Consider the following 17,278-nt stretch of genomic DNA (forward strand, 5'->3'; position numbering starts at 1 on the left):
ATGGGATTGTGAAGGATAAATGAGGGAACAAAGGTATAGGAGCTTTATAAATGGTTCTTGTCATCAACTGAGATTTGGCTAAAAAAGATTCAAATCTTGATAATATCTCCTAAAGGAAGAAGGGAGAAAGGGGAGGATCCAGGGAAAAGTATCAGTAGGGGACAACAGGACTGGCTGTGAAGGAAAACGAGCAACCACAAAGAAGCACAATTTGAAAGGGACTCTAAAACTGGCCCACTTGGGAAAGCTTTGGCTGGGCAGGGGGAAAGCTGGAGAGCAGCAGATCTGACCAGCTCCTTTTCATTGCACTAAATCAGTCTAGTCATGTTTTCTGGGTGCTCATATTTAAAATTGGCTGGATGGTTGGGCCCCAGGACTGGTGTGACCTCATCTTTTGCTACCAAGGTTGGGAGGCAGATAATCAAAAGATGGGCTACCATACATAATATGTAGGAAAGCTCTAAAAGGGGGTACACACCAGGTTCATAAGTGTCAGTAAAACCATGTCATGATGTGCATGACTTGTCTGTCTCCCCAGAATGCTGCATGCCTCTCTGGGGCCACACTGGGATATGGGAGATAGAGACTTGGTTAGTGCCAATGCTCACTCCCAGCATGCTCCGTGCACAGCTGTTCAGTGCTGTCACTGATCCTGCCCCACTCCCAGCATGCTCTGCATACATGCATGCTCAGACACTCTCACTGCCTGACTCATGGGGCCCCTCAGCTCTGTCTCTGGGGCTGAGGCTTCTATGGGTTTGCGGTCCTCCCTTCAGACCATGCCAAGCCCCTGCCCCTCCTCCCGAGAATGGAGACAGAGAGACCACATTTGTTTTAAAGCTTCACAGAGTCAAGTTGTCTCACCCCCATAAGAAAAGCACTCATACCTCCTTGCTTACTCACTTTGGTGTCAACGAGCAAGAGAAGTTTACAGGAATCCACACAGTGGGGAGAGGAAGGCAGAGGGACTGGGGTCCTCACTCACCGGTTAGGATTTCCTGGGCAGTATGACTCCTCCCCACCCCCACCCCCACCCCCCGCCCCGCCTTCTGAACTGTACTAGGTTAGGAATGGAAATGGTGGACGACAGGATCATAGGGCGGGAAGCCAACTCCAGGGACTATTCCCAGTGTCCCTTCGTCCTGGGCCACACACCAGGGCACTAGCAGGGAGGGTGAGGGGGCTCAGTCCAGCCCTGGCTCCCCTCCGCACTGTGCATCCTGACTGATGCTGTGTCTGCCAAAAGCAACCAGTGCGTTTATCTAAGTCCATGTCAGTGCTAACTTGGGCTGATGATAGCCGGGCCCCTACACACGGCCCGGTCAACAAATGAGCTTCCACCCTGTAAATCTCCATGTCAGCTGAAGGAAGACAGACCATCGCTCTGAGTTTCAGGCACCTCTTTTAGGAGCTGGAAAATTGCTCCAGTAGAAATGAGCTCCAGAGCTGTTTCTACAGAAGGAATAGCAGAATCTGACCCAGAAACCCCCAAAGGGCAGTCAGCACCTCCCAGTCCCACAGAGAGACAAACAGCACCCCGCCCTCCATCCCTCTCACCTGCACCAGAACATACTGGCACTCCCCAGGGAACAGGTACTTGAGCCCGTCGAAGGTGAGGTAGTGCGCCATACCAATGGCAGAGCAAGTGGCATCACACACGTGGTCTGTGCAGTTCCACTTCCGGTCCCGACAGACACTAGGAACAGTAATGGCCAGGATGACCAGATGGGTAACATGAGGTGAGGGCTCTTCTGGGCATTGGGGAATGAGAGACAATGAAGGAATGCAGACCACTCTGGGGTGCCACCAGAGTGGCACCCTTCAGGAAGCCTCTAGAAGTGTAGGATGCCACCGCCTATAGGGTGTGGATGGGGGGAGGCAGTTTGCAGTCATAAACTGTCACATTTTTAGAGCATAGGGTGAAGAAGGAGAGAGGGAAGCCACACTGCTCTCCTGTTCCAAGGGGGGAAGAGAGGCAATGAAGCAAACAGGTCACCCAAGGGGATCGGGCAGCCAGGAGAAGAGTTCCAGATCCTCTGAAGACCACCCACTATGGATTTGCTAAAGTTCAGCCTCCCTGGAAGTTGCCTGAGTGGCCATGGGGTCTCTACAGAACAGAGACACTGAGGCTGAGAGCCTTCTGAGGTTAATGGGGAGAACAAGACACAACACCAGCAAAGTTCTGAGCTGGAAAAATAGTGATTAACCAGCAACTTTTGCCAGGAGAGATTTTGTGTGTACACAGCTTTGTTTATTTTTTTTTCACAGCTATGTTTAAATCTACAGTGATTTGCCCACTACCACAGCACCCCATCCCCCCCCCCACCAGTCTGTAACCAGAGCTGACATCAGGAAGCCCACTCTGTGCGTCAGAAGTGGTAAGCTCAGACCTCAGGCCCGAGAGACAGCGAAGCCCCTTCCAGTTCCCAGCCCTTCCTGCCTCTGTCCACATGCGCCTCTCCCTAAAGCTGAGCGCAACCCAGAAGTCACAGCATGGTGCGTGAGCAGAGCAAAAGGCCAATGAAGAGTAGCCACGGAGAAGGAAGAAGAAAACCAACCACCTGCAGAAGGTCCTTTTCAAACCATGCTGTGACAAGCACACTTGCAGTATGCTTAGGGGGCAGCAGAAGGCCAGAGAGGCTTCAAAGCCTGTGCCTCTTGGCAGCTTGGCCACATGTGTATTGATCAATACAGGCCAAGGTCCTTCTTGGAAACACTACTCTCCGGGAGAGTGTCTATGCAGGGTGAGCACAGGTGAGGACAAAGATTCTCCCCACTTTACAGACAGAGAAACAGAGGCACAGAGAAAAGGAAAGAATAACCACATTCCCACAGGGTGCTGGAGGCAAGTGCCAGGGGTCCTGTGGCCATGTTGGCCCCTGCATCCCCACTCCGGCTCACTCCACCCCAACGGCTCAGTCCCCAGGAAAGCCTCTCTCAGGCCTCACCAAGTGTTGCAGTCAATTTTCACAGTTTCTCCTGGGGCGTACTCTCGGCCTTGGTGGAAGCAGGGACATCTTTCCAGCGCCACACACCTGTTTTCATGCCTGACCTAAAGGAAAGGAATCCAAATGTCTTGGGGGCCACAGTGAGTGATCTGAAGCCCTGCTGGGAAGACAGCAGGTCATGCTCCCGGGATCCGGGGATCAAGTTCCACAGCAGGCTCCTCCCCACACAGAGCCTGCTTCTCTCTCTGCCTCTGTCTCTGCCTCTCTCTGTGCATCTCTCATGAATAAATAAAATATTTTTTTAAATGCTGTGAGAAATACTGACCCTGTTTACAACAGGGAAAAACTGTATATATATATATATATGGTCTCAATTATAGAACTATATATGTATCAAAACTATATACATATATATATACATATATGTCAAAAAAAGACTAGAAGGAAATACAGAAGTTCCAACCAACTGGAAGGGTGAAATAGAAGAAAAGGAGAATGTTAGTTTCTTCTTTGGTTTTTAAAATTGTTTTCCAAATGCTCATCAATGAGCATGTATTGTTTACAATAAAAAGATAGACAATATATTTTGTAAAATTTAAATGCATTTAGTACAGTGGAGGTGAAGGTTGCATACTGGCCATAGGTAGGGATAGACCAAAGGGGAGTCTGGGGCGTAGTCAAGCCCCACAAGCCCACTCCTCACCCCGTCAGCAGTGGTGGTCACAAAGCCCATACACTTTACCATCTAGGCCTTCACTTGGCCTATGAACTTTCTACCCATGTTCTTAGTTACTGGTTCACTGGTCCCTCAGCCCATGACAGATGAGAATGAATGATATCAAAAGGAAGGGAGGAACTTCTGAGAGTTTGAATGCCCCAGAGAGCCTGGCTTAGTGCTGGGCATTCTTTTGAAGAGGTTTCACAGAACAATGAGGTTAGTACTTTCAGTTTCTATTTTACAGAGGTTAGAATAGACTGTTAAGGGACAGACAGCCAGAAAGGACAAGAGAAGTGACAGCCTGAGGTTGAGAAGGGCCAGAGAATCATAAAAGCAGACATGCAGACATAGATCTGGCCACCTCTTTGTAACATGATGGTTCTTATCACAACCCTGGATCAAAAAGATTAGTTTGGTTTATAATGTTTAATTGTTTATAATGTTCAAAGAGAGTGGGAAGAAGGGTAAATAAAAATTTTGGTGCCTAAAAAAAAAAAAAAATTTTGGAGATTCTGACACCCCCCCCCACTGGGGTATGCTCTGCTTCCCTGCCCTCCACCCATGAAGGACTTGAGCATGTCACATTCCTCAGGTCTGTAAGGGCCAGGGGAAAAAAGAACTAAGACCCACTGGCCCTAGTAGGCTCAGGAAGAGCTATCCAAACCCACTCTGACCCTAGCGTGTAGATATGCTTCTGTCCCAACTTCAGAAGGCAGCCCTGGACGTCCACTCTGGGGATGGCCTAATGGTGGTGATCTAAAAGAGCTCTGGGTCACCTTCCTGTGAACAGACCTTGGTTCCAGAGCTATCCAAGGAGTGAGAAGCTCCTGGTCTGTATGTCAGGATCTGTGTGCTCCAGTCACTCCCCAGACAAGCGTGAGTTCCCAGGGCTTGGAACTGGATAGAGCCCTGGGAACAGGGCAGGGACCATAGGCAAAAGTCGTGTGTGTGTGTGTGTGTGTGTGTGTGTGTGTGTGTGTGTTGGAAGGGGATGGGTAGAATAACCTCCGCTATGGTAACCACCACCTTCAGTCAACCCTAAGTCCTCAACTCCTAAGTGAAGGGGGAGGGTAGGAGACAGAATGAGGAAGAGGGGCAGGTCAGCCGGGCCCCGTTCTTCCAAGAAGAACCCAGTAGGGAAGATGGCAGCTTGGGAGGAACAGGGAGGGGGCGGTGAAGGTCTCCCTACCACAGCCTTCAGCAGCTGTTACAATTGGGGTTCATTTCCACATATCCACCCCCCATGCCAAGCTTCATCAGCTCTGACATGAGTCCAAGGCCTGCCACCTAGTGACTAAGTAGTAAGAATGATGGATGCATCTGCTGGGGAAGCTTGTGCTCTCCAATGCCCACACCTCCAGCTGATGGAGACCAGGCAAGAAGTCTCCTTACTGGAAACATTATGTGAGACAAAAGTGATGCATGGGGATGGATTCCAGGAAACAGAGCCTTGCTAACCTCACCTCTCCTTAGCAGAACATGCACCACCCCTTCCCCTCCGGGCAGCCTGATTGAAGGCTCCCACACCTCCTGATCTGCACACTGGATGTTTTTATACCTCTCTTTAGGATATTCAGCCTATCGACAAAAAGTCCTGCACACCCATAGCTCACGTAGCCCTTCCCCTGGCCCAGAGGTGTGTCCCAGCTCTCCTCCAATGGGCATAAATTTAAATCCCAGCATGATCGTGAGATAATGCCACCACTGTCACAGCTGCCACTTGCTATTTCTGCGCTCTCACTGATAAACTATATGGCTCCTCTCTGCCCTGACTTACTGATGGATTACAGTATTAAATTAGGACCTTGGTTCTGGATGAGGACTGCTATAAAGACAAGAGGGGTGTAGAGTTAAATCCATAAGCCAGAACTGGAGAGGGGACAAAGCATAACCTTTAAATGAAAAAAGAAGGTTTCCAGGCCATACCTTATTACCAGCTCTGACTTGGGAGAGAAGATCAAATAACACCAGCCCAGCCAAAAACACCCAGAGAGTCCTCAAGCATTAAAAAAAAAAATCCCTGGAGATAAAAAAGATAAAGGTACAACACAGGGCATGAACAGGATCTAGATGAAGACTGGTCAGACACATAGGGTAAGCCAGGATAGCAGTCCCTACCTGTAGTTTGTGGAAAATCATTTAAACATCATGTTTAAAATGAAGAGAACCATCTCTGCCTAATGTTTGTCCCTTTGGGACATGAGAAGGATAAGATAAAGTTGATGAATGCCTTTCTAAGACTTCAGAAGAAAACAGGCAGAAAGCATTGTCACTATTCATCAACTAGGGACATCTTGAGTTCATGTCAAGAACATGGTACTAGGTCTTGGGGCAGCCCCAAGAAAAATTATGAAACAGAAAAAAAAATTTACTTTGTTACTCTTCTCTGAAAAGGCCCCATCCTCCCCCACCGCCCCCATACACGAACACCATACTGCCCCATTCTCCAAAATCTTTTTTGCCCTCCAACTATCATTTGTTTTCTCTACCCATCAATACTTCCAGTTCAATACAGCTGATTTCAACTAGACGTTTGCTAAGGTAGAAAGACACTGATTAAATAACTCATACTAAGCTGTGAATGACTTGCTATGAGGATTTATAAGGCTGTAGTCTTCTCTAAAACTCCTGCTTGTTAACCAAAATGAATTTGTGCTCATTATATGTCAGTAAGCCTGAGTAGGTGACAAATATTTATTATACTTTTGAGACAGAATGGCTTTTTGGGCCTTTTAAAATTACATCTCTTGGGATTTACAGTGCCCACATGGGAGGCCCACCCTGGATGGGCCCTGGAGCCCCGAACTCTACATTTCAAAAAGCAGTGCCAGAGTCTTTTTAGTCTTCATACTGGGCCAGTGAGAAAACTAGGCATCAAAGTACCAGAGAAAGGAACAGGTTTCCCAGTTGCCAAAGGCTTCCTAATAGTAACAGAACTGGATACCAGCTAGGAAAGTGTCACTACAAGATTTCAGAGGGTAAGTGAGCATCTCCCAGACAGGAGTACCACATTTTCCAAGACCACCTCAAGGAAGGGAGGGAGGCAAATAGGGATGAAGGAGCCCAGTCTGGGACTCAGGGTTTCCACTATATCACTATGTAGCCTTGAGTGGTTCTGGTTCCTATCTTTCCTCAGACTCTTGTGTGAATAGAAGGGGTTGAAATCATGAGTCTTGGGGCACCAGGGTGGCTCAGTGGTTGAGCGTCTGCCTTTGGCTCAGGTCGTGATCCCAGAGTCCTGGGATCAAGTCCCACATCAGGCTCCCCGGAGAGAGCCTGCTTTTCCCTCAGCCTATGTCTCTGCCTCTCCTGAATAAATAAGTAAAATCTTTTAAAAAGAGAGGAAAAAATCATGAGTCTTTAGGGCTCTTACTCACTCCACCACTGGATGATGCTCCTTCAGAATTAACACAGTGGCTGGATGAGCAGGCTGGGCAGTGGGTTGTGCTTTGCTGTCACCTTGTGGTGAAAGTGGGTAATATTCCAACAAAGGCAAATCCACTCAAGAATTTTTGTATTGAAGAAAAAGACGGAAATTTTTCCGAAGCAACTCCCTTATTTTATTGGTCTCCTGGGCCTCTGAATGTGGACACTGAGGTCTTAAAATTGCTCCCAGCATGTGCTAATTTCCTATAGCATCTTTCCTTTCACAATATGATTCATGGTTTTCCTCCACAAGCTTCTAACAGCAGTCATCAAAGTACCACTTACTAAGCAACTCCCATGACCCTGCCACTGTCATCTCCAGTCCTCCCAACCACCCTTCTAACCCGGTTTTACAGATCAGAAAAGTCAGACTCAAAGATTTTAAGCAACTTGCCACTCTGTTAAGTAAATGTCAGGAGCCAGAGTCATACCTGAAAGGATGGGACTCCAACTCAATGCCTTTTCCACGCAGCTTCTTTTCCTGATAAACCAAGCATTTATCAGGGCATCGACCCCTTATCAAAAGCATCCCCCTACTGTGTTTCATGCAAGGAGACCTTTGCACCAGTGGTAGGAGCAGATGACATGGCCAGAAAACCCCAGCTCTAAGCAGGTGCCAAGCCTAGCATAAACTGCAGAGAGGGAGGGACTCCCAATCTATTCCCAATGCTTTCAGGCAGATGCTGCTGTTGGCCTTGCAGTGGACGCCCAGAGATGCCTTGTACGGAGAGAGGCAATCCTCAACCAAGAGCAGCACTGCTCAAAGCGTGGTCCACTACACCAGTGCCGATCTGTGATGATGTGAGGACACAAATGGAATAAGGCCTGGGAAAATCATACGGCAATTTGCCTGAGTCATACATCACATCTGTTAAATCTAATAAAAATAGGGCGGGGGTGAGCTCATATTTTGTATGTCCTTGCTTTTTCATTTCTTTTTTCTGATCATTCATTTCTATTGTATTTATAAAAGCTTTGGCTAAGACAGATTGAAATTTTAAGAAAACAGGCCCTGCACAGATCTCTCCTGGGGACCAGAGGAGAAGGAGGACGTCAGCAGAGTCTCTGAGACTGAGCTTCGGTTACTGATGAAAAGAATCAAAGCTATCCCTAAGATACTGTAAGCACTTTCACCTACAACCCCTTTGGGCCCACAGCCAACGCTGCAGGAATTATGAACAGGAATTATGCACCCATGACACAGATAAGGCAATCAAGGCTCAGAGAAAGAAGGAATACTCACCCAAGGGCAAGTGAAGCCTGAACAGAGTGTGTGGCCCTGCCCTGTTCCTACTCAGGTGCTCTTTCTGCTCTCCTAGATCTGCCCCCAGCAAGAGCTCCTGCCCCACCCCACCCCCACCCGGGCCCCCTTTCAAGTCCGCAGAATGCAGAATCCCCAACCTCTTCCCCCAAACCCTCAGGACCGTGCCACGTCCTCACACCAACCACAGGGGACAGGCTACACGGAGAAACACCCCTGGGTAGGATGTCTACAGCATCACACAGGCCCACACAGCTCCTTTGTCTTTGCATTGCGGCCAGGAACACGTGTCCCGTGCAGCAGCCAGCACACTGCGCACTTCATAAATCACCAACTTTTCTGCTCTGCCGAATTTGGCCTCAACGATCAGCATCGTCATGAAGCAGTTGTAAAAATAATCCAATCTCTTTAGACTCCAAGCTCTTGAGTTTAGAATCCCCTGCAGTTGAGGTTAGAGTCAGCTCATTGTGTGACAGATACCCAAAGACTGTCCTCAGAGTGTGTGCCAGAGGCTTCGGGATGCCAGTGAGCTCCCGACAGTGTGTCCACATCCTATGCATGGGGTTTCTCTCTCCACTGGGGATTTGGGACCGTGATGCAACTGTTGTGGTTATTGTCTAAGATGATCTGTACTGTTTGCTTCACTGGGGGGAAGAAAAAGGTTTATTTAAAAGAGTCTCTGATGTTGACATAATTCCCTGAGTGAAGCCCCTTTTCTTACCAGAGACTTGTCTGATGTCTGGAGAATTTCTCCTCCAGGTACGGTGAAAGGACAGTCAAATAAGAGCAATAGAAGCTTCCTCTCCCCTATCTCATTTCTTGCCTCTCCCCAGCTCTGAGTCTCCCCTCCTTCTTTAGCATCCTTGAATAGCCACCTCCTGCAAACGCACCAAACAAGACCTTCCAGGTTGGGAGTGCTCCATGGCCAATCTCTAGTTCTCCCAGTAGAAAAGACAGTTCAGAATCATCAAAGGCAAAGGCAGAGGGGAACACCTCAGGGAAAGTGAACAGCTGGTCTCTCTACCCTGGAGGAAGGGTGGAAGAAAGGAGATAAATCACCTGCCCTGCACATACTCCAATGCGCAGCCTGCCGGAGGGCCACCAGTGATGGGTCCCAGTTCCCCCCACAGGATACGGGCAGCTCCCACAGCCCAGGACCCCGCCCCCCAAGCCAAGGCCTGGACATCACCGACACCCTATATGGTTGTATAAGAGCCATCCTACTCCCTCCCATTTTGACCTCTACAACTCCTGCCCCAGCCCCACCCTACTCATTTTGGGTATGGGAAATCACAGGGAAAGCAAGAAGACATGATGCTTTTGAAAGATAAAAACCCAGAAGTTATAACCTGCAGTATAACAAGAATAACAACATGTATGCAGCAGTCGCAGAGTACCGAGCCCCCACATATACTGTTTCATCCCCTATATGCACACACCTATGATAAAGTTTAATTTATAAATCAGGCACAGTAAGAGATGAAGAGCAATAACTAAAAATAAAACAATTATAGGACTATAATAAAAGTTATATGACTGTGGTCTAAGTAGCTTACTGTATGGTACCCACTCGCGCTTCTTCTGGTGCTGATGTGAGATGATAACATGCCTTTGTGATGAGATGATGTGATGTGAGAATAAGATGCCTTCGTTATGAGACAACGGAAGATGACTGAGACAAAGCGTTAGGCTATGGCAGGTGTCTGCCTCTGGACCACAGTTGACGGTAGGTAGCTAGCCACGGGTAGGGGGACTGCTGTAATGTATTTAAACATAACCGGCCTACAAGCAGACTTGGGAGGGAGGCTAGGAGCCTGGGCACACTCAGATCACTGCCACCAGCAGCAATCCATAGCCAGGTGGTGGCAAACCGGCCTGTCTTGGACAATGCAAGGCACTCGGGGAGCTGCATGTCAGCAGCCCCAGCCCCAGAATCACTGGATGTTAAGAGCTGGCCAAGACCTCTTGACTCACTTTATGGTTGAGGAAAATAAGTCTCAAGAAGAGGAAGGGAAAAAAAAAAAAAAGAAGAAGAAGAGGAAGGGACTTGGGCTGGCCTTTATATGCAAATAATATGCAAATGTGTGCATGTGCCCTCTCCTCTTCCCGCATGTTCTTGGGAAAATCCCAGGGGAAATGCCTGTCTCCAGTTTTAAGTATTCTCTGGAAATAACACACTTTGCTTCCTATGGCACCTCTGTGCACTAAGTTCCTGTGTTTTTGTCAGACCACATCAGGATGGACTCCAGACACCTTCCCACCACCTCCCTTCCCAGCTCTGTTGGCTGAGTCAGCCCCAGGAGACTCCCCGCCACCCCTGCCCCCATCACCACCTCCACCGCCACCAGCCACCACCCCCACCCCCTTACCATTCCTGGTTTTTCCTCTCTCTGCTCCAGAACCACCATATCCAAGTTTTGCCCGCAGGAAAATGCAAAGTTACCCACCCCCACCCCGTGGCGGGGATGGCTTACCATGCCCTGTGGGCAGAGGCAGCCTGAGACGCAGCCTGTGCTCATGCACTGCAGGTCATAGTTCTGGCAGGTTTTGGCACACTCCAGTCCTTCAGCCCTCGGGTTATCAGCGGGACACACCAACTTGACCATGGGGGGCCGACAGGACAGGCTCCTTTTGCCTTGTGGGTAGGAAAAAGTAAAGGAGTGAATGGATCTCCCTTCCACACTGTCCTAGGTACCCCCAAGCCCACCCCATTGCAGTCAATCACTTCCAGAGACCCAGCTTCCCCCTTCCCTGGGATTAGGTGCTCCCCACCTCCCCGTGCGGCTGGATGGCCACCTCATCTACTCAACTGAGCCCCTGACCTTTGCCAATATTGAAGGCGCCTCTCCTGCTCTCCGCATCCCTATGTCAGCCCACGTTCCTCATGCCCCTTGAACCCACCGTAGCAGGTTGCATGAAATCAGGATGCACTGTGGGAATGTCCAGGCCTAGGCTTTAAAGGACCTGCATTGGGTGCTCAAAAGGAACCTCTGTGGCCCCAAATGGACCATTCATAAAATGGTCACAACTAATTTAGCCACAAAATCTTTAAGGGGGACTTTGCTCCCATGGCTCCCATCCTCTGCCCAGCCACTAGCCACCCGTCACTCTTTTTAAATTTGCTATACTCTGTCCCTTGGCACTCCTCCCTGCCCTCCCTGCTTTGTCATCCTCCATCTGATCTCCTCTATCGCCACTCTCTGATATGCTATCTATTTTACTTACTTGTTGATTGCCCGCACCCCTCTTCCCCCACGCTAGAATATCAGAATATCTGTTCCATGAAAACAGAGGTTCTATCTCCTTTGTTCACAGACATATCATATTTCCTGACAATCAGGTATTGACGGCTGATTGAGTAAATGATGACAGCAGATGACTGATACAATACTTTCCTTTCAAAAACTTGGATTTAGAGAAATAAATGCACCTCACGGCATTTATATCTTACCATATAGAGCACTTATTATCTCCTGTGGACAAGCTCCAGCCTTATTTTTATACAGAAACTTTTGGTAAGAAAACGAAACCCTAAAAGACTAAGTGGATCTTCCAAATTGCACAAAAATTTTGGAGCTTCCTGACTTCAAAAATCAGCACCTTCCAGAGACCACAGGCTAGAAAACACCCAAAAGGATGGGGACACAAGCAACCACCAGGGAGAGGAGCAGAAGGACTAGGTGACCCTTGTGCCTGCTATGGACTGAATGTCCCTCCCCCAAAAATCATACTCTGACCCCAAAAGTAGTGGTGATAGGAAGTGAGCCCTTTGGGAAGTGAGAGGGCCATAAGGGTAGAGCTTTCACAGATGGGGCTAGGGCCCTAATGAAGAGAGTGCCCCACAAGCTCACCAGCCCCTCTTGCCCTCTGAGGACACAAGAGAAGCCTGCAACCTACACCTGACCTTGCCGGCACCCTGAGCTTAGACTTCCAGCCTCTACAACTGCAAGACATTTACACTAAGAACACAGAAATACATTTCTGTATTTCTCACAGTGAAGCCACCTAGTCTGTGGTGTTTTGCTACGGCAGCCTGAATAGAAAAAGACAAGATCTTAAGTTCTGATTTCGATGTCTGAGCCACCCATGTGCTTGGGATCTCACCCCGGCTCAAGGCTGAGAGATGCTCCCCAATCAGTCACATAAGCAGCCTGACTTCTTACCTGGGCCAAACTGGAGAACGAATGTATAGTACACATCTGGGTCACTGGGACAGGTGGGGTGTTGAGAGAAGTGAAAGGCAGAGAGAAGTGGTCAAGCTGGAGGTTGAAATTGGCCCATTTATCTGCCTAAAGTCATCCCTCTCCTTCTGGGACAGTCCTTTCGAGGCATGGATCCCTCTGGAAGCCAATTAGTTCTCTCTGATCCATAAACATGAATATGGTCCCATCAGTGCCAGGTCAGCCCCTTCTCCCTTCTGTGCCTTGTCCTTAACCAGTGTAGCTACTATTAGGACCTTAAACTGAGAACCAAGAGTCTCAACTCCCTTCTTTCAAATCCATCTGAAAAGCTTTCTAACCAGGTGTCCTTCTTGAAAGGAGTGGTCAATAAATTGATTCCAGACAGTATCAGAAAAGATCCAGAAAAGACTTGTCAGTCTACTTATCCACTCCATGATATCTTTGTTAGAAAAGCAAAAATGCTGAAGAAGCCCAAGTTTGAATTGGGAAAGCTCCTAGAGCTTCATGGTGAAGGTAGTAGTTTTTCTGGAAAAACTACTGGGGATGAGACCGGTGCTAAAATTGAATGAGCTGATGGATATGAGCCACCAGTCCAAGAATTGGTTTAAAATTAAGACAGTTAATGGTGACAAATAAAAAATCTTATTTGTGATGTTTAAAAATAAAGAATCAAATAAATAAATAAATAAAAATAAACAGGTGTCCTTATCATTAAAGACCTAAATATGAGACCTGAAAGCATAAAAATACTTGAAGAGAGCACAGGCAGTGATCTCTCTGACATTGGCTGTAGTCACTTTTTTCTAGATATGTCCCCTGAGGCAAGAGAAACAAAAGTCAAAATAAACTATTGATGTAGTCCACATCAAAATAAAAAGCTCCTGCACAGTGAAGGAAACAATCAGCAAAAGTAAAAGGCAACCTATGGAATAGGAAAAGATATTTGCAAATGGCATATCTGATGAAGGGTTAGTATCCAAAATATATAAAGAGCTGACATAACTCAACACCCAAAAAAACCAAATAATCCAATTATAATATGGACAGAAGATTTTTCTCCAAAAAAGACATCCAAATGCCCAACACACACGAAACTGTGCTCAACATCACTCATCGCCAGGGAAATACAAATCAAAACTCCAATGAGATATCACCTCCGCACACCAGTCAGAGTGGCTAAAATCAACAACATAAGAAACAACAAGTGTTGGTGGGGATGTGGAGAAAAAGGAACCCTCGTGCACTGTTGGTGGGAATTCAAACTGGTGAAGCCACTCTGGAAAACAGTATGGAAGTTCCTCAAAAAATTAAAAATTGAATTCCCATACAATCCAATAATTCCACTACATGGTATTTACCCAATTAATATGAAAGTGTTATTTCAAAAGGATACATGCACCCCTACATTTACTGCAGTATTATTTACAGTAGACTATGGTAACAGCCCACATGTCCATGCATAGATAAATGGATAAAGAAGCGGTGGTATATATGTACAACGGAATATTAGTCAGTCATAAAAAGAATGAAATCTAGCCATTTGCAACAACTCAGATGGAGCTAGAGAGTATAATGCTAAGCAAAATATGTTAGAGAAAGACAAATACCATATGATCTCACTCATGTGAAATTTAAGAAAAAAAGGCAAAGGAGAAAAGAGAGAGACAAACCAAGAAACAGGCTCTTAACTATAGAGAACAAACAGCTGGTTACCAGAGAGGAAGGGGTGGGGATACAGGGAAAATAGTGGATGGGGATTAAAGAGTACATTTATCATGATGAAGAAAAATACATAAATTAAGATGATTAGATAGGTAAGTAGGTAGATGATAGATAGATAGATAGATAGATAGATAGATAGATAGATAGATAGATAGATGTCCTTATCAGCATGTCCCTGAGTAAAAAAGAGGCCAATGAAGGAGGTGGTCTTCTCCACAATCAAGGAGACCAACTTACAGCTGCTCATTAGGTTAAGGTCACCATGGGCAAAACAGGAGTCTCAACTGAGTCCATTTTGCAGATAACTTGATCTTTCTGCCTAAAATTCCTCCTTGCCTCAGTAATTTGGATATACACATGCCAAGGCATGTCAAGGCCTGAAAGTCACTCACACAAACACAGAAGTTGTGTCAATCCTGACCCAAGCCCAAACGCACGTGCACAACAGACAGAGAAGCTCCCCCCCACCAAAAAAAAAAAAGACAAGAGCAACCCAGCAGGGAGATGAAGAAGAGTCCTTGCAGGGGGCAGGTGGGGGCGGGTAGTACTCACTGCGGTGAGACAGGGGGCTGCTGAGCACCGTGTTGGGCAGCAGGCTTCCCAGGCCGCCACTTGTGGTACAGTGCATGAAGCCATCCTCACAGTAGCTGCAGAGAGGAGGTCAGAGCCCAGCTTTGCAAGAGCAGTGACACTTGCCAGATCTTTTTCCTCACCTCCCACTAACTCTCTGCCCCCTCCAACTTGGGGCAGTCCCATAACTCATTGAAAACACTGCCTGCTAAGGTTGCCAATGACCTCCATGTTACTGAACCTAATGGAATTTCTTCAGTTCTTTTCTCACCTGATCCCTTCCCACAGTATTCATCACTGTGACTATTCTGTTTTTCTAGGGAAAGAAAAAAATCTTTCCTGGTTTTCTCGTACTTTCCTAGTTGTTCCTTCAAGCCCACCCCTCTACTGGCTCCACCCTCGGCTCTCTTTTGTCACTCCGTGCTGTCATCCACATCCCCAGCTGCTTTGACAGAGACGACTTGCACATTCACATTAGCAGCTGGGATCTCTCCCTTGAACCTGAGATCCATATATTCAAGCACTTACATGACAGCAGTCTTGGTGTCTCAAAGACTCCAAACCCCATATGTCCAAAACTGAAGTCATGACCACCCCACCACCACCACCAAAGCCAGTGCTCCTTCAGGGTCTGATACACTGCATAACACCACCATCCATCCGATTTCACAAACCAGCAAACGAGGGGTCAGCCTGATACCGCCTTCTCCCCATCTGCTATATCTGCCCATCACACAGCCCTTGGACTTCATCTCCAAAATATCTCTATCTCCACTGCCATGAGCCACTCCACCTCTGACCTGGACAAGGCAAAAACTCCTAATGGATGATGTCCCTGCAACTATTATTGTACAAAACACACTTCTCTTGGAAGCCCAATTATCTTTTCAAAACCTAAAGCTGATTATGTCACATCCCTGCTCGGATTCCTTCAATAGCTTCCCCTCAGGAGGCCTTAGGATAGAGACCAAATCCCTAAGATGGCCTTCCAGGCCCCATGCACTCAAGCCCCTGCCTACTCTTCCTCTCGCCCATTTCAAGCACTCATAGACCATGTACTTCTCTCTTCCTCCCACCCTTGTGACTTTGCATGTATTAGAATTAATATTTAGTTAACATCTTTCTCTCTGTCACTGGACTATAAAATCTAAGAGGGTAGAAGCCATGACTGGTCTTGCTCATTTTCTCCTCAGCAGACAGCTGCAAAAGGCTTTGCATAAAGTATTAAATATATTGCTAATCCCTATCCCCTTCCCTAACATGAGCAACTATTTTTATGATATCTGATCTCCTAAATGGCCCCCAGTGACCTCCTGGTGTTCACACTCTTGTGTCAACTATTGCACCAAGGTTGGTCTGTGTGACCAACAGTATGTGGCAACAGTGACATACCATATGTCACTTAAGATTAGGTTATGAAAGACTACAGCTTCTGTCTTGGTGCTCTTTCTTGGATTATTCAGTCTAGGAAAACCAGTTCATGAGCAGCCCAATGGAGAGGTCCATGGGGCAAGAAACTGAATTAAGCCTTCTGCTGAGAGCCATAAGAATGATCTGGGAATGCACCTTCCAGCACCAGTCAAGTCTCCAGATGACTGCAGCCCTAGCCAACAGTTTGACTACAACCTTATGAGCCAACCTGAGCTGAACCACCTAGCCACACCGCTCCTGGAGTCCTGACCTTTAGAAACTGGGTGAGATTATACATGTTCATTGTTTTAAGCTGCTAAATTTGGGGTTAATTTTTTATGCAGCAATAAATAAAGAAAACTAATATAATTTTATTCTGTTTCATGCATCTCTGCCTGAATATATTCTTATAAAATATGTGTTTATTTTGCACATATGTATGTTTAAATTCTATAAGCAGTATTGTCTATCACACTCTGTTCTTCTGTTTTCTTTAGCACCGTGTTTTAATATTCAGTCCTGCTGGGGCATTTGGGTGGCCCAGTCAGCTAAGCATCTGACTCTTGATTTCAGCTCAGGTGATGTCTCAGGGTCATGAGATTGAGCCCTGTGTTAGGCTCTGTGTTGAGCATGGAGTCTGCTTAAGATTCTCTCTCTCTCTCTCTCTCCCTCTGCCCCTCTTCCTCCCACTCTCTCTCTCTCAAAAAAAAAGAAAAATTCAATCCTGCGAATACATACCTACTTGCCTGGTGCTTCTAAGGCTGGATAACCCTCTATAGTATGCATCCATTACATTTTACATACATACCCTCCCAGGGATGGGCACGGATTGTCACCTGCTCCTCACCACTACAAACAAAACTGTGATTAACATCTTCAAACGTTGGGACTCCTGGGTGGCTCAGCGCTTGAGCATCTGTCTTTGGCTCAGGGCATGATCCCAGAGTTCCAGGATCAAGTCCCACATCAGGCTCCCTGCAAGGCACCTGCTTCTCCCTCTCCCTATGTCTCTGCCTTCTCTCTGTCTCTCATGAATAAGTTA

At 47.1% G+C, this 17,278-nt stretch overlaps 1 protein-coding gene across 1 annotated transcript in view; it reads right to left on the minus strand.

The window, feature by feature from the left end:
- VWF (von Willebrand factor) overlaps positions 1–17,278 on the minus strand; it is a 137,009-nt gene that overhangs the window by 60,009 nt on the left and 59,722 nt on the right. The window contains exons 17-20 of the mRNA XM_041735719.1: positions 14,809–14,903; positions 10,828–10,988; positions 2,949–3,052; positions 1,558–1,696 (exon numbers count right to left, since the gene is read on the minus strand). Coding sequence (XP_041591653.1) covers positions 1,558–1,696; positions 2,949–3,052; positions 10,828–10,988; positions 14,809–14,903 — 499 coding nt within the window. The remainder of the gene's footprint in view (positions 1–1,557; positions 1,697–2,948; positions 3,053–10,827; positions 10,989–14,808; positions 14,904–17,278) is intronic.

The sequence above is a fragment of the Vulpes lagopus genome, chromosome 21 (genome assembly GCF_018345385.1).
Source record: "Vulpes lagopus strain Blue_001 chromosome 21, ASM1834538v1, whole genome shotgun sequence".
Taxonomy (NCBI): Eukaryota; Metazoa; Chordata; class Mammalia; order Carnivora; family Canidae; genus Vulpes; species Vulpes lagopus.